The sequence below is a fragment of the Caretta caretta genome, chromosome 13 (assembly GCF_965140235.1).
Source record: "Caretta caretta isolate rCarCar2 chromosome 13, rCarCar1.hap1, whole genome shotgun sequence".
In the NCBI taxonomy this organism is placed as follows: Eukaryota; Metazoa; Chordata; order Testudines; family Cheloniidae; genus Caretta; species Caretta caretta.
Window position 1 is genome coordinate 28,311,301 of NC_134218.1, and position 24,208 is coordinate 28,335,508.

At 44.8% G+C, this 24,208-nt stretch overlaps 1 protein-coding gene across 1 annotated transcript in view; it reads right to left on the reverse strand.

Annotated features, from left to right (window-relative positions):
- The window catches only part of CHMP4B (charged multivesicular body protein 4B), a 35,172-nt gene extending 16,302 nt beyond the window's left edge, over positions 1–18,870 (reverse strand). Inside the window, exon 1 of the mRNA XM_048820194.2 lies at positions 18,456–18,870. Within this exon, the coding sequence (XP_048676151.1) occupies positions 18,456–18,645 (190 nt within the window). The 5' untranslated portion in view covers positions 18,646–18,870. The remainder of the gene's footprint in view (positions 1–18,455) is intronic.
- Positions 18,871–24,208: the final 5,338 nt, after the last annotated feature.

Sequence of the window (24,208 nt, forward strand, 5' to 3'; positions counted from 1 at the left end):
ATGAGGGGGTCGTTGCCCACCCCCGCCCCCCGGGACTCCTGCCCCATCCAACCCCCCCCCCACATTTCTTGACACACACCCCCCAGGACCGCTGCCGCATCCACCCCCTTCCCCTGTCCCCTGACTGCCCCCAGAACCAGGCAGGAGGGTCTCGTGGGCCACCGTAGTGGGTGCCCACCTCACCCCTAAGAGCCAGAGGCACCTGCCGGGGGGCGACGTGGGGAGTCCCGGCGGTTCTTACCTAGGGCAGTTCCCAGGAAGCATCCAGCAGGTCCCTCTGGCTCCTAGGGGCAGGGGAGTGGCCACTCCCCCCACTGATCACATCAAAAGTGGCGCCTTAGGCGCTGACTCCCTGGGTACTCCAGGGCTGGAGCACCCACGGGGAAAATTTGGCGGGTGCAGAGCACCCACCGGCAGCTCCCCGCCCCCAGCTCACCTCACCTCCACCCCTGAACGCACTGCCCCGCTCTGCCCCCCCCCCCCGGCTTCCCACGAATCAGCTGTTCGGCAGGAAGCCGGGGAGGACTGAGAAGCAGGCCGTGGCTTCCCACTCAGGCCGAGGGTGTCGGAGGTGACCTGGGGTGGGGAGCGGTTCCCCTACGTGCACCACCCCCCCCCCGGTTACCTGTTGCAGCGCGGGGCAGCCCTCCTCGCGCGTTCCCTACTCACCTCCACCCCCCTGGGCCTGAGCAGGAAGCTGCCGCTTGCTTCTCAGCCTGCCCCAGCTTTCCACGCGAACAGCTGATTCGCAGGAAGCCGGGGGTGGGGGGGACGGAGAAGCAGAGCAGGGCAGCGCATTCATAGGAGGAGGCGGAGGCGAGCGGGGCAGCGTGTTCATGGGAGGAGGTGGAGGCGAGCTGGGGCGGGGCGGGAGCTGCCGGTGGGTGCTCTGCACCCACCAAATTTTCCCCTTGGGTGCTCCAGGGCTGGAGTACCCGTGGAGTCGGCGCCTAAGGCGCCACTTTTGGCTGGTTAAATTTAGAAGCCCTTTTAGAACCAATTGTCCCTCGCTGAACAACCGGTTCTAAAAGGGCTTCTAAATTTAACTACTGGTTCTGGGGAACCAGTGCGAACCGGCTCCAGCTCACCACTGGTCATAGCTGACCTGCCCAGCCGAAACTATCTGTCTGTGACTGACCAACGGCCCTATATCCTGAGAAGATCAACAAATGCTGCATTTCCCCCACATTTACTATTCTACCTCTTCTCCCCCTTCTGTGTCTGTCTTGTCTAAAGGAAGAAAGACATAGCGTTCCCAACTCAAAAACTGAACAGAACTAACCCTTTCTTCCCCACCAACGAAGGCTGTTTGACAGAATAAAAGACCAACATTCACCCTCTCCAAAAAGGATTCTGGTTTCACAGGTTTTGATTATGTTTATTTTGCATAATCACTCAGTTTGTTTCAGTATTTTTGCCTTGTTTGTATTCTTTTCCTTTTGTGTATTTCAATCAATAAATTTCTCATTTTTGGCATAAATTTCCTGATGCATTGTCATAGTATTAAACTGTCTGAGGTCTCCATATATCAAACTGTGTTTCATGTTGTGTGTTTCATGTTGGACAGTTAGTCGTGTTAATGCTATTAACTCTGAGGGCATGTTGGGATAAAGAGCCCAAACTGCTGAGCTATGGGGTATTCTGGGGCAGGACTCGGTCCCTCCAGTTGAAATTGCTCCACTTTGTCTGAATAAATAGTTTGTGGGGCCAGAGAAAGAGTGACCATGACTCTCTAGCTCAGTGATTATGGTACCCACCTGGGAAGTGGGAGGCCCATTCCAGTGACTATTATACTAAGTGGAACAATTACAAAGGAAGGACTGAGCGCCCTACTGCAGAATATCCCAGAACCCAGTGTTCAGGGCACTCTCAGGAGATGTGGGTTCAAATCCCTGCTCCACATCAGGCAGATGGAGGAACTGAACCCAGGTCTCCCACATCCCAGGCAAGTTCTCTAACCACTGGCTAAAAGCTGTAAGGGGGCACCACCACCTCTTCTTCTGACAGCACTGCTTTGTATGGGGCCTGATCTGTTAGGCAGCCTCTGAGCATACATGGGCTCTGCTGGTGAGACAGATGGGGCAATGCCTAGTTTGAGGATCCCACTGGAGCTCAGGCATGAGCTAGGTAACCAGACTGAAGCAGCTGCATGCATGTCCAGTGGCAGATTTTTTGGTGACTAGGAGACTTTACCACTGGAAACTTAGGTGCCTAGGGAATTTAGCAGGAGCTGAGCAGGGGTTTTGAGGATCTAAGTTTTAGACTTGGCACCTAAATCCCATTGTGGATCTAGCCCTGATACCCCACAATTCCTCCTCTTTTTCACTTTTTACATGGTTCAGAAACTGCAGCACTGGCAATTTTCATACTTGTAACTCTCTGAAAGAATGGAGAAACCACACCATGAGTTTATACACTTGTAACCACAAGTAAATTGGTGTATAATGATGACACGGTCGGTATTTCTTCAAGGTTATCAAACAGATGCATAACGGATTAGCAAAGGTCCACCATAACGATTCAACTGCAGGACTGGAACCCAAATATATAGACTAAACTAGATCTGAGGTGACAGCTGTGCTAAAGGTGACCATCGAAAGATGAAAATTGAAAAGATTTCTGTGATATACAAAGGAGGCCTGAAAAGTGGGAGGAGGTTGTTTTGTTTTTAATTCCCCCACTTTCTCTTTATATCAAAAAATCCAAGTCTTGTTTAAGGTTTATGACATCAGATAGAAAGAAGTGAAACCTGATTGGGAGAGTAAGTGATTTTTATTTAGATGATTAAAAGCTTATTTTTTTAACCACCACTAAATGCCACACAAAGTTATATGAGGCCACACTCCACCCATTCAATTAAGGACAGGTTCTTAGAGGCTTTTACTGTAGATACACTCAATGTTTTGGAAGGGTATGAGGCACCGCCATGCAGCCTTAACTGAGTTAACAAAATTTTGGGCAGTGACTTTCTACTGTAAAAATAAACATGTGTATTTCTCTGTGTTTGGGATGGAGAAGGAAGGGGAGAGAGGAGAAATGGAGCCTTTCAGACCATAGGTGCCGTCTTACTCAGATCATGGGGGATGTTCAACCCCCACTCCGCCCCAGGCCCTGCCCCCACTCCACCCCTTCCTGCCCTCCTCTGCCCAAGGCCCCTCCCCCACTCCACACCAAGCCCCCACCCTTGTCCCACCTCTTCCTGCCCCCACTCCACCTCCTCCTTCCCCAGCACCTCCTGCATGCCACTGAACAGCTGATCCACAGCAGAAGGCACTGGGAGGGAGAGAGGGGAGGAGCTGATTGGCAGGGCTGCCAGTGGGTGCTAAGCACTCACTTCTTTCTTTCTGTGGGTGCTTCAGCCCCGGAGCACGCACGGAATTGGCGCCCATGTTTCAGACCTCCTTTACACATGATCCAAAACAAAACGGTACAAAGCCAAAAAGTGTTTCCTCTTTACAGGCCACATTTAACTTGATGTGTGCAGAATTGATTCTAAGCTGTTCTCACACACTTCCAAAAGTCCTCCAGGCATTCTGCTTGGCCTAATTCATGAACTCTGCAGAGAGCTGCCACTTCAGTTAAAAACACCAAATTAGGAAAGCAACTTTCTCATATTTTAATGCACTATTTCACTTGAGCACAGAACAAAACAATACTTCAAATCAAAAGAATAAGCTGTCTTAGAATGGAGTATTTTAATTTATGAAATGTCCAACAGTGAAAAACCTAATTTCTCACATCTACCAGCGTCTTGGGTGGCTAACCAGAAATTGTGAAAAAAATATCCTCTAGCAACAGGGTGACCAGATAGCAAGTGTGAAAAATAGGGACGGGGTGGGGGGTAATAAGTGCCTATATAAGAGAAAGCCCCAAATATTGGGGCTGTTCCTATAAAATCGGGACATCTGGTCACCCTATCCGGCAAACACCACACCCAAGAAACCTGAAGGGAATGGAAATACTGTTTAACATGGGGGAAAAATTCAACTTAATATAGGAAACTAATTATAGTCTTTACTACAGCTATTGTTGTGGTAGCAGGCTTTTTATATATTGCAATCAATGCTTTAGGATCACCACAGGATTTATGCTGAGGTGTGTATTCAAGATGTTTTTGTTCTGATCTACAGCTATTCTATATATGAACTTAACTACCGTGTTTAATTCTGAAAACTGATGAACAGTTCTGCCATCTTTTTCTAAAGCCTGTGGAACAGTCCTTGCTATCTGCATATATACATTTTAAGCTGTGATGTGTTGTCATGGTAGATAATATAATTGTATTAAAAAATTCACAGTGAAGCCAAAACTATAAATATTTTATCAGAAAGTAATGACAGTAGCTCCTCTTCCCCCCAAATCCACTATAATCACTTCATACAAGTGCATAAAAAACAGACACCTCTGAATTTTTCCCTCTAGCATCTCATTATTTCACACACACAAAATAAAGAAGCATGTTTGAAGTCAAAATATAAGAGCTATCTTTATTCTTTACGAAGATTGCTATTACATTAGGCAGCTATGAAAGAGGCAGACCACCCTTGGGATCTGCATATTTAATTAAGCCGTTGCTATTTCCAGGATAGTAATTACAGTAGCAGACAACATAACCTAATACCCAATTTAATTTACTGTGGAATTGCTCAAGCAGAAACAACTGTAACCACACATTATGTTTAAACATTTATTCTCTAGACTAACCAGACAAATTTCCACACAAGACAAAAAATTGTTTGATGCTAAAGTAACCATCAGTACAGCTACCTGAAGGGAACACAGATTTAAGTTTTCTTGTCAATGCACCAATTTCTTCAAATATTCTCACTCTTTTAGATTAAGAGGCTGTATTTGATAAGGTCTTTGGGGCAGGGACCTGATGGGTTTTCTGGGAAATGCTTAGTACACCTAGTATTACCTATTTTTACAGAACCTAACATTTCCTTTGGAGATTAGAGCATGTGGAATAAAGACATTGTTATGCACAGTATATACTTGTGAGCGCGTAACTGTTAGTACAGCACCTGGGCCTGCAGACATTACTGCAATATTTAATAGGGTTATAAATCCAGCTGGTTTTGGGAAGCAGATATTGGGGCAGAGGGTGTGTCTATTACAGGATTACCCAAAGTGGTTTTGCTTCTGTGCAAAAAAAATTCTGAAGAAAATAGATATTTGCATTTACTAATAGCCCAATCCTTCAGTCCCTCTGCATACAGAGCTCCCCTTGACTTCAACAGAAGCTCTGTGCATGGGAACAGGCTTAGAAAGATGCTAAACCACGAGTTTGTTCAGTGGTCATTTTAAAGGATTGTTAGCTTACTGTAGCAGGATCATGTAGAAAGCTCTGAGATTTCCATATCCACCTCCTAAAAACAGGTCTGGGCTGATACAAGAAGAGATAGTTACCAATGGATTTAGAATTTTGCCATTTACAGAAAACAACAAAAATCAACTGAAGTCAAAGATTCATCACTAGAGCATTCACAAGACCATGATGGTCTCTCTTCACTGAGAGAATTAAACCAAAGAACAGCAAAAATATTCTAATGCACCATCACACAAGAACGATCATTCAGGACCATACCAACAATACATAGATCAATATCCTATTTCAGATAGTGGCAGATACTAGAGAAAAGTTTTACAGCCTCCACAATTAATTATGCACCAACAAGCTTACAGGATATATTTCTTCCTAACCTTTGGCAGTTTGTGGTTTGGCTTTAGACCTGAAGCAGGAGGATTTCTGTCCATTATAAAGTTATCCTATATAATGTAATGGTGGACAGAATTCAACTAAATCTTCTTGTCATTCATATCTAATTATTTTGAATTTTACTATGTTCTTTGGTTCAGTAAAACTTTATCACAGCAAATGCCATCAGTTAATATGCACTAAAAGAAAGCATTTCCTTGTATTAGTTTTAAATGTATTGCCTTTAATTTAATTGGCTGATCCCGGGCTCTTATTATGTAGGGTGACCAGACAGCAAGTGTGAAAAATCGGGACAAGGGTGGGGGAGCCTATATAAGAATAAGACCCAAAAATCGGGACTGACCCTATAAAATTGGGACATCTGGTCACCCTATTATTATGTGACACTAAACAGGAACACTAACTTCTTGGTATCATTATTCTAATACATCTGTCATCCTGTTACCATTCCAAACTAAGTAGACCTAGGGCCTGATTTTCATTCCCAAGGGCCTCTTTACTGCTCTCCCAGAGGGAAGGCAAGACAAATAAAAAGCAGCTGGATTAGAGGCAGCTAGATTTGGAATGTCAGCTTCAATTGCTTGAAATAAAAGTCATTTTAAAAGAGGGAGATTTTTAAATTTAAAGTCAGACTTATTAACATGTTGCTAGTTGTTTCCTTTTTCAGGTCTTCAGTTGCAAAGTGGATAGTACATTCTTGTTTCTTTATTTTCCCACTTTTTAGCAGAATTTCAGTTTTTACAGAGAAATTTTTTCTACAAAAATCTCACACTTAAATGCTCCACTATGATGAAAAAGATGAATCCAGAGCCTCATTAACAACCTTACAGTGATAACACCACAGATTCAAAAGACAAGGTTGATAACCAAATAGTCGTTCTATCTCTGCAGCCACCACCACCTTTCAATTCAGGAACTTCCACAAGGGAAGAAAACGGGAAATGCTTCAGTCAGGCTATCCTCCTCTACCATGGTTTGCAATCTGAAGTCAACGCAACAAGTCATGTAGGTATTTTTGAAAATCCCACTTTAAGAATAGAATTTTAGATTCATGTTTGAAAATTTTGGCCTGTATATAAAAAAAGTTCACAATAGCTTTTTATTAATGTAACACCTCCACAATTTTTAAAGTGAAAAAGAAAAGATTTTAATAAAAATACTATTTTAGCCCCAGATGCTGCAAACTCTTATCCACAAAGCTTACCTTTACATGATTGAATAGTCTCATTGTGCGTGAAGTTAGGGACCTGCTTTAGTGCTTGTTGACTCAGGGCCTTAGCATTTTACATTTTATTTTTCGTTTATAGCAGTTTTAAAGTACCTTATTTGAATTTTATGAAACGCCGCTATCGGCAGTATATTAGAATTTACAAAAAAAAACCACCTGAAGAACCTAAGAATATATAGGGTTTCATATACCCACAAATCCAATTTTGATATCTGAAGCGAAAAATGTGTTGCGTTTGGGGAAAACAGAAGAACTGTCTGCATTAAAAAGTACTGTGAAGAATCTGAAGTTCTGTTATTTTACTTAATATAGAAACAGACACGCTGTAAAGATCTGCAGGTAAGTGAACTTACCGGATTCCCCCCGTCCCGAGCCTGACCTTCATGATTTTATCTATCGCTGTTGTCCTGCAGCTACCATTCTTTACCACAGAAAACAGGATCACATACTTGATAGAAAAATACTGAAAGACACCTCGCCCAGCGGAAACTCAAGGTATAACATCTCTGGTCAGTAAGACTGAGGAGAAATTTAGACTTAAACCTACTCATTGCTTCACTCTAGAAAGTATGACAACTTGAGGCAGTATCTTATCAGAAACACACATCTCACTAAAACAAACAAAGGAGGCAAATGTATATATTTGGAAGGAAAAAAACCTCTAAAAGCAACCTCAAAATAAGGGTATACCAACTGTCAACCATACAGAAAGAATATAAAATGGACTAATTTATTAAACCCATCTATCCCATTTGCCTCTCTCTTCTGGACAGATCCCACTGTTTTCTATCATCCACATAATAACCCTAAACACCAGAGTAATGAATACTTGAAAAATATCTAAAAGATGTAGATTACTACCATATAACTGTCTTCTACACAGATACTTAACATAAAAACTTAGGCAACTGAAACAAAAGCATGCATTAATTTAGCTGTTCTGTATACATATGAGTCCATACTCCTGGTGCCCACATCACAGACAAGAGTCTGAATCATCAACAGAATCCCATTTCAAAGGCAGCAAGGACAAACAGCGGGTGTCTCAGACTCGCGGTTTGGCAGCGTTAGAGCATATTTTAAAATCTCAGATAACTATTCTGGCTCTCTCAGTCTAGCAAGACGCAGCAATTTATCTTCAACATGTCAAGAAACTCCTGAGACGAGATTCTAATTAAAACAAATCTTGACATGCTCTCCAACACTACATGTATACATTAAAAACAAAGCATAGATTTCAAGGCCAGAGGGGACCACTGTAATCATGTAGCCTGACCTCCTGTTCAACACAGGCCATAGAACTTCCCTAAAATAGTATAAGAGCCCAACAGCAACAACTTATATACAAAGTAATCGGATAAGATGGTTGATTTTAATCTCACCCACTGAGCACAATCCTTGTTTAAATATGATTTTATAGGGCACCAGATGGCTCAGGGGATTAGTAACAGAGATACAGAACATTCACCTCTGCATAACTGGTCATTCTGTGGCATGTACCAAACAGTGCTTATCTCAGTCCAAGTCCAGTTTCTATTAGACAAGTGTCTGCTTACATGATACAAGAGCCAGCACCTCAACTCCCCACTCAGTCCCAGAGGTGAGGTGGTCCCTCTGGGACGTAGGAGGAACCTTGCAACATCAGTGCCATATCTCTTCCGTGGATTATGGCACAATAGCAGCTATATTATAGTTTAACGGAGGCAGACTTTCCTTTTCGGGCACTTGTAACTGAAATGTTATCCTTGAACACCTGGAGCCTAGCACAGTAGGCTGAAGGACATTTCTGCAGACAGAGTACTTACCTTCCATTTTAACTGTGTGGTTTTCCACATTGTAAAGAATAAAAACCAAGCTTTCAGGAAATGCTGTTGCGATCGCTTCCTGCACAGAAGAGAAAGAGCACACGACCATTCGCACGCTGGCAGGAGGAGGAGAAGGAAAGGGACGGCACACAATCCAGGAAGGAGTCAGAGAAGACAATGACAATATGATTCCCCATTGGTCACTGACTGGAACTTAAATTCCAGCGTGAGGAGGAACAACAGTCAGCTTTAAGCATCTAAAGTTGCAGAGTCTGGTTTAGAAATAAAGCTGAATGCCTAAAAGCTTTATACTGGACACACAGAATCTCTAAAATTTTCCTTTAAAAATGAAAACTTTACCAAGGTGCAGAGCTCCGGATACGTACATACAAGCCCCAATGTTTCAGAATGACAAACAGATGAAGTTCTGAAGCATCATTCACCAAGCTAAACTATGTATAGTAAGTGATTTTCCTAGCTCAAAAGCTTCATACTGTAACTAGTGCACAGGTAGGACTGTTTCCATTTTAAAAACTACCAAACATGTTTAACACTACTATACAGATATTTGAATTAAACAGTATACAGACTGATCAACTTTCAGTTTCCAATTAGAAAAAAAGCTATGAATCCTAATATAGAAGACAACTCTAGCACCAAAAAGCCACATTAACAGGTTGTTCAACTATGATACAAGACACAAATATTCCTTTCCTCACTGCCAACTCAAAGTGGACTGTTAATTACTGTACAAATTAAAGAGAAGTCCTTGTATATGGTTAAAGAATTTTTTGAAATGAGTCCTATAAAAACTTATCAGAACGGCAACATAAACTGAAACCAACAATTTTAATACTTCACATTTGTATACCTTCCATCTGAGGTCTGCAAAGCATTTCAAACCACTGATTTAATTAAACCTAACACTGCTCTTGTGTAAGGCTTGAAAAACTCATCTACTAGTTGTCCCTGGCAATTTTGAGGGGGTGACATCAACAATTGCTCAAAGAGGTGTGAAACCATTCCAAAAGTGACCTGATAAAGTGGTGTTTTCCTAAGTATGCAGAAGACAAGCCAGCATCATCTGTTGCTCCCAGTCTTGGGATACAGCTGGAGTGTGAAATTAACAGAGGTCTGGTCAGTTCCCTACTGCATTTGAGATTCCCATGGGTAACAGTGCTACTGACTAGAATCATGTCAATTTCGCAGCCTGCCAGAGGAAAACAGCAGAGGTTGTCATTGAGGCTATTCAGAGGGGACCACCACCTAAGAGGCTGGGTGGGAGTAGAACAGTAGATGCCCAGACTCCCTTACAGCAGCCAAGTGGATCAGGGCTGGGAGAGAAAAAAGCTCCTCCCTCCCAACAGCAGGGGCTTCTATTTATCTATCACCCCTAGGCAGAGGCTAATACATGAGATAAAGTCTCCCCCCTCCACCCCGCAGGGCCCTGGGAAAGCATTTTGGTAAGAATCCAAGCACCAATCCTTCTCCGCCTTGCAGCTGTGGGTAGGTTCAAAGCTTTCACCAGGGAACTGCTAATGGCATTCGGTGATGGGGCTCCAACTTATCTTTCACTTCTGCCTCCATCTAATAAGAACCTAGTAAGATTTTCCACAGACCTTTCCTTGTAAGGTAGGCAATGTCCTCATTTCAAAGTTAAGTAACTTGCCCATAACTAAACAGTGAGGCTATTAGAACAGATATGGGGAAATGGAGAGCTGGGTTCTAATCCTGATTATGACTACTAGATACTACTTAGGCAAATTAAATATGCTATAGCCCAAACAGAAGTTATGGGCTTAATGCAGAAATTACTGGGTGAGATTCTTTGGTCTGCATTATGCAGAAGGTCCCTTTTGGCCTTAATGTCTATGAATCTATGGAAAAACTGCAAAGCAGTATAAAAATATATGTATGAAGTACCGTGACAGGAATCAAAGCTTGGACACATGGGTGGACAGAAATGCTGTCAAACAAAAAACTTCCTCATTTTTGTGTAGTTCCCCTTTCTGAAATTAAATGCTACCATGGGGTGCTGCTGTGGTGTCTCATCCCCCGCTTCCCCAGGGATGTTGCATTTTATTAGGTTATGGTCACTATTACCAAGTGATGCAGCTATATTCACCTCTAGGACCAGATCCTGTGCTCCAGTTAGGACTAAAACAAGAATTGCCTCAAAGCCAGAAGTGGGCAAACTACAGGCAAAGGTGGGCAAACTAGCTCCTGGCCCAGGAGGTTGGCCCCTGGCCCCTCCCCTGCTGTCCCCCCTTCCCCGCAGCCATGCCACCGCATGGGCAGTGCTCTGGGCGACCTGGCCGTGCGCTCATGCAGGGCAGCGCAGCAGCGTGTCTGGCTCTGGCGTGGCTCCCAGATATGCTGCTCTGAGCAGCATGGTAAGAAGACGGGGGGTTGGATAAGGGGCAGGGGGTCCTGGGGGCAGTCAGGGACCAGGGGGCGGTTGGATAGGGCAGAGGTTCGGGGGATGGGGGGGGAGTCTGGACAGGGAGGGGGGTTAGATAGGAGGTGGAGTCCCATGGGTCCTGGGAAGGGGCAGTCAGGGGACAAGGAGCTGGGGGGGGTGGGGGGAGAATAGGTGACAGGTTCTGAGGGGGATGGAAAGTGGGAGGGGACAGATAGGGGGCAGGGGCCAGGCTGTTTTGGGAGGCACAGCCTTCCCTACCTGGCCCTCCATACAGTTTTGCACCCCAGTGTGGCCCTCCCGCCAAAAAGTTTGCCCACCCCTGCTCTAAGCTAAGCAGACATCATTTCAGACAATCAATAAATATTCCCTGGACTTCCTGTATGAAGAAGTGTTAAATCCTCAGCTGTCTGACATCAGCTCAACAGGTGCTTATAGCTCCCAGCTTAGCTTCAAGGCAGCTGTAAACACAATCACACTGTATCTCCTTATCACACCCCGTTAAGCACTGAACCACCAATTTCCATAGCAAGCACAGTAAGGTTATTCCTGAAGGCTACAAATTATGATTATTCAGCTATTATTCATTCCTGACACATTTGGTGACTAGCCCACCCAGGCCATTTTGCAGCCTGAAGTGTAATATAATCAAAAACCTAAAATTAGTAAATTGAATCACCTTTTCCACTATGGCTAGCTGCCTATAGGGCACTAGATGTGAAGTTTTCACCAGAGGAAAGCTTTCAGCATCAAAATTCAGCTCTTGTTCGCTCTAAAACAAAGTCAGTCCTCTCATCCAGTCTGCCATTGGAACATCTCCAGATCAAACCCGTGAAAGTTTTGTTTGAGAAATGAACAGACGAAAGTCGAATATAGTGAAAGTTCTTATGCACAAAGAAAAAAAACAGACAAGAAGAGAACGTAATTACACAAACATTTGATTACTGTGTTTTGAGGAAGTCTGTACACAAGAGTTAAAGCTAACCTATGTCTCATACTCACCTCCAGCCTGGAGAATTTGTACTTACGTTTGGTGAGTGGGCCAATAGAAATTTTAATTATTTTCCCACATTGGAAAAAAATGATAACAAAAGTATTCATATTGGATCTGTGACAAAAATAATCTAAGTGTAGCACTGAGTCTGTGCTATACCAATATTAATTTACTAAATCTCCTCACATCCTTATGAAGTAAAGTGAGCATTATCCCCATTATACAGATAAGGAAAATGGAGACACAGAGGCAGATGTTAAGTGTCTTGACCAGGTCATCGAGTATGTCAGTTACCGCTGGGTTCAGAAATCAGGACTTCCTAGGTTCCAGTTCCATGCTCTGAAAATGCTGGCTCTATGAAACACTCTTTAAGTTGTATGTATTGATATTTTAAGTCTTGCATTAAAACATAACACATCCTAAAACGGATTGCCTGCTATAACAAAAATTTAAGCCACAGAACAGTTTTGCCCTTTCCATAACAGACTTCTGGTGTACATGCCTAAAAGAGGATTCCGGGCGAGGATGGAAAAATCTAGTAAATATCAGTATTAGAAGCATATTTAGCAATACAAAAAAATAAAAATCAGTAATACTTGTTAATGCATCAGATATGGTTGGAATATAATTCTAGCAAAATGTTGACATTTTGGCATTCTCTAAACCAGTCACAGCACTAATTATCCATAGGATCACGTCCTCTCTCAAATGGCTGGTTCAATTCCTATACATACATTTAAGCTGCTTTACTTTTGATGAATGATGTCAAATAACTGAACTAAAACCACCCACATGGCTTGGCTAACATATTGCTTTTACATGTGTACAAAACAGAATTCTATACAGATCTACAAATCCACTTAAACAACAAAAACCATGCACATGTTCAAGAGTGAAGTTCACACACTGCTTAAGCCTGTCAAGGTGCTGAACACCCTCAGCTTCTGACTTCAACCAGAGACAGAGGTGTTCAGCACCTCATAAGATCAAGTCCTCAGTTTGCACCATGAAAAACTGGTTTTCTGTGGATTTTCACCCACTAACCAGCTGAAAGCTCAGGCTGTCAGCGCCGGGGTAAGGGGATGCCCCAGCCGTAAGCCCAGCACCAGGCTGACAGCCAATGCAAGCAACCCAATGTCTATACCAGTGTAGTCAATAGGCAGACTCCGGTCTGAATCCAGACTGCCAGACACTTTTCAGTGGACCAATGGGGCAGAGGGGATGCGTGGGCGGGACATCCATAGGTCACATGCTCCCCCCACCACTTCTCCAGTTACCTCTGAAGGGGAAGCGAGGAGGGGCACTCCACCTGGCAGCAGTGCTCTCCCTGTCCCAAGGAGGGAGAAGGGCCGCTGGCTTCCGGGTGTCCCAAGAAACAGGGGGACACGTGCCCCCCTACTAGCCACAGCTACGTGTCGCCTCTGCGTGTGGGCTGAAGCTGAGCTGGAGCCATGCAGAGCCATGTTTCTGGTCCGAGCAGTCCCCATCCCGTGCTCCCCACCCTGGCCTCATACCCCCCACTCCCAAGCGGTCCCCAGAGCCCACCCAACCCGGTCTCATGTCCCCTGCCCCCGAGCGGACCCCAGAGCCCCCGACCCTGGCCTCATGTCCTCCCTATCCCCCGTCCTTTGGGGCCAGTTCCCAGAGCCCTCTCCAGTCCCCACCTCAACCAGCCTCTTTTCCTTCCCTGTCCATCTCCAGGCACCTGCTTCTGCTACATCCCAGCCTCCCACCATCTCCCCAGGCAGCTATCTGGAGTCTCCCTGGGCCCTCCGACTACCTGGCGCCTCCTTCCTGCCCCTCTGCTATACCAGCCCTGAAAGGGGCATCTCACTGCTAGCTGGATCATAGTCCAATAGTTTCACTGCCTGACTCCAAGCTCAAAAGTACTCACACACATTCACACCATTTTGCTACCCAGATCCCAGCCCATACTCATTCCTCTTCCCCCCGCCCCATCTCTGCTACTTGGCTCAATATGGGGCATGGAGGAACATTTGGAAGAGGTGAGCAGCAACGCCAGGCGGCTCAGGCCAGCCGGCTCAGGCCAGCCCTATGTATCCTGTTTTCAGTTTAGGGAAATAAGGACACCTAGCAACCCTGGGCAGTGCGGGCAAGGAGCTGGCAGGCAATCCAGGAGTGGGGACGGGGGTGTGTGTGAAACCAGACTACCACCATGTTTTTGAAGGAATTCACACAGAAAAATGACAAAACAAAAACACCCTACCACCCATAGGGGAAAACTTCACAAAATGACCACTCCATATCTGACTCTCAGTCCTCATCCTCAAAGGAAATCTGAACACCATCTTCAAAAGATGAGCCTGGGAGCTTAAATTCATAACTTTGCTGGACACTAAAAATCATGGTTTTAATAAAAATACTGGATTTATGACTTCTTATAACACTCTGGAATCCACTAACCCCCCCTTTTTGTCCTATGACTGCAACAGGACTAACGGGCCTCTTCATCTTGAAGGGTCCCTTAAAATATGTGTTTACTTATGCTCAACAATGTCCCCCTTGTATTTAGCTGTGATTCCGAGTACCTTTCCCAAACTTGAAGAGCAGCTCTGTGTAGCTCAGAAGCTTGTATATTCAATATAGAATATATTCATGTAATTTTTAAGAAAGGTTTTGTAAATGAGTTCCAATAGTTCATGGATTAGGGACTCAATCTTATGGGGTTTTTAAGGGGTTCCAGGGGCTAATCTTTCTATCTACCCAATGGGACTCAGTGCTCAGTCTAGAAGATATCATCAGAGATGCTTAGTTCTGCAGTTCTCAGACTGTGGGTTTGTGTCTCCAGAGATCATGCTTGTTAACAGCAAAAATATTTTTAAAATAAATAAATAAAATAAAGACATGAGAAATAACAGACATCAACCCTATTGTCCCTCTGCAAATGTGCGTAGAGAGAGTCAATCCCTTACCTCTCTCTAAAAGTGCAAAGTTTCAAAAAGTTCAATAAATAGAAGATTGTTGGGAGCAGAATAGATCTGGACAAGGAGAAGAAGTCTGGAGATAAATGTGAGACGGGAGGGACAGGCAGAAGTGAAACTGTTTGAGCAGTATATTCCAGAAGTCTTGAGGTCTTTCTGAGTGTACCCTTCGTTGATTTGAGATACCATTCTCTCACTAGAAGGGAATACCTATAATGGCAGCAGGACACAAGAGAGACCCAGTTTGGGAATACGAACCATTCAAGAAATATATGTTTGCTGATGATGTTTTAAAGGAAGTCACACCAGTGAACTGGTGGAAGTCACTTAAGCACTTGGATTCAGAGACTGTTGAAGTGATAATCTCACTTTTAACAGCTGTAGCTTCTGCTGGTATAGAAAGAATATTTTCTCACTTCGGACTAATTCATTCCAAACTGAGAAATCGTTTGGGACCTGAAAAAGCAGGAAAGCTTGTTTTTCTTTTTCAGTTTATGAGCAAACAGGAAAATGAAGGTGAAAATGACTGAGTTATCTGCAAAAAGAAAAGGAGTACTTGTGGCACCTTAGAGACTAACCAATTTATTTGAGCATGAGCTTTCGTAAGCTACAGCTCACTTCATCAGATGCATACCGTGGAAACTGCAGCAGACTTTATATACACACAGAGAATATGAAACAATACCTCCTCCCACCCCACTGTCCTGCTGGTAATAGCTTATCTAAAGTGATCAACAGGTGGGCCATTTCCAGCACAAATCCAGGTTTTCTCACCCTCCACCCCCCCACACAAATTCACTCTCCTGCTGGTGCTAGCCCATCCAAAGTGACAACTCTTTACATAATCAAGTCGGGCTATTTCCTGCATAGATCCAGGTTTTCTCACATCCCCCCCACCCCCATACACACAGAAGCTAATATTTTAAGTTTCTCATGTTGACTTGGCTGACAGTAGATTTAATTTGTTTTTTTTTTAAATATATTTCATTTAACTATTTTAGTTAAAAACAATTTTAACAAAACCAAACCTGATTTGAAAAAACTTGAATGTTTAACTAGATTCAAAAATGCATATGCTTTTGTTAAAATATTATATGTTTGCTGTTGAAGAAAAAAATCCAGAATACATAACGTTATTGATTTAGTTAACTAAAACAATTTAAATGTCTGTCTGGTAATGTTCTCCTCCTAATACAGCATGGCAAGAAAATCCTCCAAATATTAAATGATTAACCTGTTGAATTGGAGATAGTTCACCTCCCAATGACTTCATAAGTATCTGCTGCAATTACCTTTGGTAAATGAAATAACCAAACAATCATTCATTTTCTGATATAGCTGTAAAACTAATCTGAAAAGTTTTCAAAATAAATCACTTTAAAAATGTATAGTGTGTACCTTCTAAAAATGAAACCTACATCTATCTCTGAATTGTGAAGAATATGTATTAAGGTTATAACAACCGACAAGAATGCACTTTTATGTAGAAATCCATGATTAAATCGCGTCTTTCTGACTAGTGATTTAAATCATGATTTATATCAATTTGATTTAAATCAAATCCACCCTGGAACAGATATCTTCAAATTCTTTGATTTAACCTGTTATTTTTTTTAAGTCTGCTCTAAACCAGCAGGGACCTGCATACTAGGTAGCTTTTGTACTTTTCTGGTTACTTGAAGTTAAGTTTCCCAGCTGTAAGACACTGCCAGTAATGCACCCAAGCTCAAACTCTTTATTATCTTTCTGACATTCCAATAGGCTATCTTCTACACGGAAATAGAAGTCAGCATTATACCAGACACACTCACCCATCATGACATAATCATGTGATAAAGTGTATACTTTAGAACAACTTCCTAAGCTAAAAACCTGCCCTTCCCTAATTGCCATTATAGATGAAAATTTGTTAATATAGCGTAAGTTTTACACTTTCACATTCCCGCCCCCTCAGACACAACCATGGCAGCCCCACTTACCTCCCCCTCCCATAAAATCATTTTGGGGATCTTCTACAGCTTTATTTGTCTACTACAGCTTTATAAGCTCCTAGTTACCCAGTTATTAAAACAAAGTGATCAATAAATACTCAAGGACAAACACAGTGCCTTCTATCACAGGATCTCAAATCACAAGTGTTAATTAAGTTTCACAGTGCTATTAGGTTTTATCCCAATTTTCCAGGCAGGAAACCAAAGCAAAAAGAGGAGAAGTTACTTGCCCAGGATCACACAGCAAGATACAATCAGAATCAGGACTAGAATCTAGACCTGACAACCAATCCCACAGTGGAACCACTAGATCAGGCTACCGCCAATGGGTTTTACACCTACCATATCAAAAAGGAATGCTTACATTTTCAAATGGACCAGTTTTAGAAGATCAGCGGTTAAGTCCCACTGCACTGAAGCTGAAGACAATTTTGTCTCATCCACACTAGTGGAACATTTGCACAATCAAGTGCAGGGAGACCCACTGTCAGCAATAGGTCCACTGTCAGAGTACAAGTCTAAATAGTTCCCTAATGTTCATGCACATACAGAATGCTGGTTAAAATTTACTAAATGCACACAGTGTTTGGTGTTGTACAGAAAGACTTATATAGAGTTTCTGCTGTAAAGAACGTATAATAACATACTCCATCATACAGTGTATAGAGAATAGGTCCAATGAACTGAGGGTAGACCGTGGTATGTTTTGTTCTGTCTCCAGGCATTGGTAGCAGGTAAGTCAACGAATATAAATGGAACTTAAATTGAAACTTTATAAAACAAAGGCCTGGGAAAGTAGCCCCTACAAGTCACCATTTGATAGGATCGCTTTCCAGTGTATCTAAAAAGAAATGATCCTAGAGTTCACCTGACAGGGCAGCCAATGCCAATAGCGTGTGGAACTTAATCCTATAACCCAGCAACAAGATGGACTGTTCAAGGAATCAAGATTCATATTAAGACTAGAGATCAGTAGAACAGACACAAAGCTACTTTGGTGGCCACCGCCCCTCCCCACCGCAGATCAGAGAACAGTCCCACCCGTGCCCAGGGCTGTGAGAGCAGAGGGCTGAGCCTCGGCCAGAAGGAAGTGATATTCTGGGCAGGTTCTCACGCCATGCCCAGGGCCTTGGGCCCCCCAGGTATGCCCAGCCTGCTCCAAGGCCCGTCCCTACGGGCACTCCAGCCTGGGTGCTGAAGGAGGGCACAGCCACGGCTCGGGGCTGAAGGCCCAGAGCAGGGACCGCCGGAGAGCCCAGCGCCCCGCCAGCACGGACCGGTGGCTCCACCCCGCTGGGCGGCGGGCCGCCATCCGCCCCTGCGGGTTTCCCCTCCCCGGCCCGGCCCGGCCCCTCACCCCGCTTGTTCTTGGTGCCGTGCTTGCGGGCCGCCACCAGCTCCTGCTCGATCTTCTTCTCCAGGAACTCCTGCTTCTTGCTGAGCATCTCCTCGGTGTCGCGGAGCCGCTGGATGGCCTCCTGCGGCGTCGGGCCCTTCCCGGCGCCCTTGCCGCCCGTCCCGAACAGCTTCCCCAGCATCCCCGACATGGCCGGGCCGCGGCGGGCAGCGAGCAGGAGAAGAGAGCGGGGCAGGCCCGGCGGGGGCAAGGAGACGGACGGCGGAGAGGCCCTGGGCCGAGACCTCGCAACAGCCGCTCCCCGCCCGGCGCCGCGCGGAAGACACTGACCCCCGCGCCTCAGCCTCGGCTGCGCCCTCCTGACTCACCGCCTCGCCCGCAGCCGTCACTCCGCACCACGGCAACGGCGGCTCCCCGCCCACGCCACGTCTCCCAGCCCCCACCGCGGCACCCCGCCCCCGGGCCCGGAGCCCGAACCGAGCAGGGGATGCTGGGAGCTGTAGTCCCCAGCTCCGCTCTCGCCTTGAGGAGAGCGTTGCATGCTGGGAGCTGTAGTCCCCACTTTTGCTCTCGTTTCAGGGCAGCAATGCATGGTGGGAGCGGTAATCCCCACCTCGGCTCTGGCCCTGGGGCAGCAGTGCATGCTGGGAGCTGTAGTCTCAAATGCTCACGTTACCCTGAGGGAGCTGAATTTCACATTGACCCCCCCGCCCCGTCACCCACCATTACATCATCATCATGTGATGAACATATCGTAGTAAACTTCGTGACGTAAGAGGTAGAGCCATAGCGACCGCACTGAGACTTCCGGCCCTTCCGCAGCTTGTCGGGCGGCAGGAGGGAGCAGCCCAGGGCAGGGAACGGAGGGGCCGGGTACCTCCAGCCTCGGTCCCTTGCGGCGGGTCGGGGCGCTGAATCCATAACAACCGGAGCCCGCTCGGACACCCCCGGCTTGGGCTGCAGCCTGTTCACCTGTCTACACGGGCTGCGGCTGATTAACACGTGTTACAGCGCGGAGAAGCTCCCTGGCAGAGCTGCTCGGGCCCAGGGGGCTCCCAGACCACCAGGCCCTGGCTATGCTGTAACTCCAGGGGTCTCCTCTCCAAACCACTAACTGGACGTCTCTAAAATTTCTTCTGCCCTCATCCTGTCACTCCCCTTCTTTGCCTGGGGCGCGCCGCAGACTCCTGGCAGCTATGGTTAGACAAACCGTAAATCAGAATAGCACTAAACTTTGTGGGTTTAGTAACACTTTGAATAAGAGCCACTTCTTGGTGGTTTAATTCACTCCCTCCTACTTCTGTTTCTCTTCTCCCCTCTGATCTCATCTATGACAAAGATTCCTAGAGCTCCAGTTGTCATAGCATCTCTTCACTCATCACCACACTTTGCCTAGGACCTCATAACTGGTGGCTGGAGAAAAACAAGCAGAGGATTATGCTTAGACAACCCATGCCAGACTGTTTCATAGTTGCCAATCTAGGAGAATTAGGAAAGGATAGACTTGATCTTGCAACATCATTATGGCACAGAGTTATCTCTAAAGAGGCTTGGAGCCCATCCCTGCAGAACAGAAAAGACTGAATGGTAGGAGAGAGAGAGGTAAACCACACCACCTCTGGGAGTTCACCCCCTAGTTATTAATTCATCTTTCAGGTGGGAAGGAAGCAGGACATAAAAGATCCCAGCTTTTATTCTAATACTGCCATAGTAATAGGAAACATACAAGAGTTAGACCACCTACAACTGTCAGGTTGGCTGTCCCGACGGATTGGGGCCAAGTCAATAATACCATGAGAAACTTCACAGAAAAATGCAGGTGCTACAGACAGTGGTCCTGGAAGATCTTCTTTGTGAGTCCTTGTTGAATTAATGTCCAAGGATGGTGCTAGGAAGTGTTGGTGGTATAGGAGGGGACCATCCTTCAGGTGTGACATAACACTGATACCCTGAGGATGTATAATCATTACAGTGCCTGTTTCTTGGAGGGGCACTAGCACCGGTTTTGTGATCTAATTTCAATTTTGCTGGGTCCTTCAACTCCCCTGACACATTCATTGTATATACTTTTTAGTGCCTTACCTAAATGATACTATAATGCTAAAAAGTGGTCATGTTCCACACTAGAGGCAGCTGCATTTCAGTGACAGGACACAATTCTTGTGTAGAATTAACATTGCACTTTGTTTAGTGTGGGACAAAAGGCACAATGTAAATAATAATACTAACAATTGCCTGGTTCTTACACACAATAAAGACATTAATCAGATCCTCATGTTATGCCTGTGAGGTAAGTATTAGACCCATTTTGCAGATGGGAAGTTAACAGAATGGTTCATATTCATCCCTGTTAACTCCAGTGAAGTGTGAAAGCTCAGTTTAAGTAATTAACTTGAGCAAGGTCACACCAAATAAGAGGGAACAGGAACGGAGACCCCTGCGTAGCATGTTGACCAATACTGTCTCTTTGTTTTCTTGTATTCCCCCCTCATTCCGTGTGTAGCCATCTGTTATCTCATCTTATACTTAGACTGTAAGCTCCTGGAGACAGGGATGTTGGATCACATTAAAGAAGTTCTGTATTAAAATCACAAATGAATTTGATTCCCCATAGTTTAAATTCCAGGGTATTACTAATTAAGAGGTCTCTTGGGTTTTGGTACTGTTTCTCTCCCTCTGTGTGTGAAACTTGCAAGCTGCTAATTGTGTTAGTACATTCTAAGACAGAGTCTGTTCTCAAAGCAATTCTTTGTAACAACAACTACTCACAGAGAGACTCAAAGCAATACTCTGTAACAACAGAAACAGCACCCAGAGACTCCCCGCCCTTTTGTTGTATTCATCTCGCTTTGTTAACAATTGTGATTAAAATAGAGATAGAAGATGTATGTGGATGGATGCTTGGTGTGGATAATAACTGAATGATCAGGGAGATGCCAGCCTAAGAATCCAGTGTCCATCGGCTGAAGAAGGCGTCAAGTGGAAATAACCAGAGGACCCCCGGAGGGCAGGCTGGAATCCACCCAACAGCCTCAAGGATGGGAGAACCAAAAAACAAGATAACATCTGGCAGCACGGAGCCGTCAGGAATGTGACATCTGCTGATTGATTCAGCAACAGCATGATGAAGCAATTCCCATAGATTGGCATAGGAAGAAATTCCTATAAAAATGGACTCTAGAAAGTGAGAACTTTGGGGTCTGATTCTGCAAACCAACTTCCAGGAGCATCAGATGAGCATCTGACAAGGCCCTGCTCCCTCCTCATGTCCAGGCCACCTGGCCAGTGGCTTGGCATGAGCAACTCTAAGGCTGGTAACTATGATAACAACCTTGCAGAACTTGTGTGTGTGTGTGTGTGTGTGAATGAATGTATGAATAAATATGAAATTGAATGGAATGTTATAGCTATAACTAACTGCTTACTAGGATTCCTTCTGTATTCACAATAAATGTGACATTTTGCCTTTTCCTCTTTAATAAGATCCTACTGGTTTTTATTTTATTGGTATAACATGGACCAGCTTTTTGTTCTGTTTGTACAGCACCTAGCACAATGGGTTCCTGGCCATGACTAGGGCTTTAAAATCCTATAATACACTACACTGTGCCCTCTTCACTGCTCCTCTGTATATATGCAGAATATTATTAAAAATAAAGACAATTAAAGATCGCGTGTTTTAGAGGACTTTTTTCTAAAGTAAACCCTGGTCTCTTCCTGGCAGATCTCTTTCAACATCTGAGTTTAAATTTCAGGCAGCAGAGCTGCAGGCACATGAGAATGTCTTTAAAAAAAATTACAAATCAATCATCTTTCTATCTCTGTCCAGCAGAAGAAAATAGGATTCACCTATATCTACCTATTTCTTGAGGGATTCTCAACAGGACATTACAGCAGCTTGTGGAACCAGCTGTCACAGCTCCAGATTGCTACTGTGCAGCCTGAGAGATGGCACAGCCTGCTGCTCTGACACACAGTCACACATTGTCTCTCCTCAGATGTAATTGGATTTCGCAGCCTCCACCAGCCATGCAAGATACTCACATGCTCAGAGCTTCCGAGACAGAAGCTCCACTATAAATACAGATCGTTTTCTCTCTTGTTCCAAGACCTCTATAAACCCCGTTCTCTATTTCAGCATTTAGATTTTCCCTCTTGAAGAGCAAGCATACCAGCCAAGCTGGGTGGAGAGCTGGTACTTGGAAGTCAGTGCTAGTTTTTGGATGTAAGGGTAATAAAATAAGGCAGCTTTCCAAGACACAGACGAGTGAAAAACAATGAAGAATCCCTCAGCCTCTGACTTTTCAAAATTATGTTACTTGAAGTTCTATTTGTATTGTCTCTCTAAGACCTGGATTACTTTCAATACAGGCAGATTGGGCAAAATTGCTTTTAGCATCTTGCTGAACATTTGACTGGCTACCCTACGATCACAACTGATTGAAAACAGAGGATAGAATGGAAGGCCATCCCTGGGCTGCCATAATACACACAGGAAGAATGAGACACCCACATACCAGTCTCAAACCAGGGATGATTGTAATGCTGCAATAGGTGCTAGCGGCCACATAATTACGCCTTACAATGTGGACAGATAGAGAGGGAAAGCAAGAGAGGTATATTTAGCAAACCATTTCCTGGTGGTGGTTCTTCTGTCTGGAAAGCTGGGTATTTCAAACAAACTTTTAGGCAAATAAAATCTTGCCTCTGAAACAGATGAAAAGTTTTCATACAAAATGCTTGAAGGCAGCGGGACAAAAGCAGCAGGAAATACCGAAAAGGTGGTGTGGGCACTGGGACTACTTCAGGAGGATGAAACTGGGCAAAGGGAACCTGTAGGATGGGAAGCAGGAAACAACCTGACAGGAGATGCATTAGACTGTGCAATAGTCTCCCAAGGGAAGGGGTAGAGGCTGCATCATCCCGTTACTCAGCCCTGGAGCATGTGCTGTGAGAGAACAATCTTACACAGGCTGCCCTGGGATGCAGAAGACAGCTATGTTCTATCTATAATGTCTGTGCATTACTGCCTCTAGTTTAGCATAATACATCACAAGGAGACAGGAAGGACATCCCTGAACGACTCGCTGTGAGCGAGCTGCTGCACACAGGACAGGATGCTTGTGGTCAGTGAGGTCCAGAAGACCATTGCACAGTAACATTATTATTACTGCTCTGGTTGTCAGAAACTTATGCACCATTTCAGCAGATTTTCTACAAGCTCTTCTCATGTATAAGACAAGAAGGAGGCTCGGGAAGGAAACGTCATTGCCAGGAGCTTTTCTGAACACTGGACATCTCCAAAATGAGAGCCTGCAACACCACAGCCTTCCTACAGGCTCTTGGGCATTCTGCATGCTAACAAGGCCAAGCCTTACTGCTGGAAATGCTGACTGTTGTCCAATTGACTTTTACTCTGAATCCAGGGCCCAGCACAGAAAGATATCCAAGAAGGAAGTGCCAGCACCGGAGTAATCTAAAATGGCATTAGACAAAGCAATGGAGAATCTAGTGTACGAGCTAATCCCAAAGAGGACGGGGTAAGAGGTGAGAGGGAGCTCTCGTTCAAGCTCCCCTTCCTAATGATCAGGGCCTTGTCTGTGACAAGTGAAGTATCTCTTTCAGGCATGCTCTGCTGTTGTCAGAACAACAAGGAGGCTGAAGACTGGCTGGGCAATGGAAACTCATCTGCAGAGGGGATCCCAGCAGGTCGGGGAGGGAAGGAGTTGCAGCTCTTGCTGCCCATGTCCTAC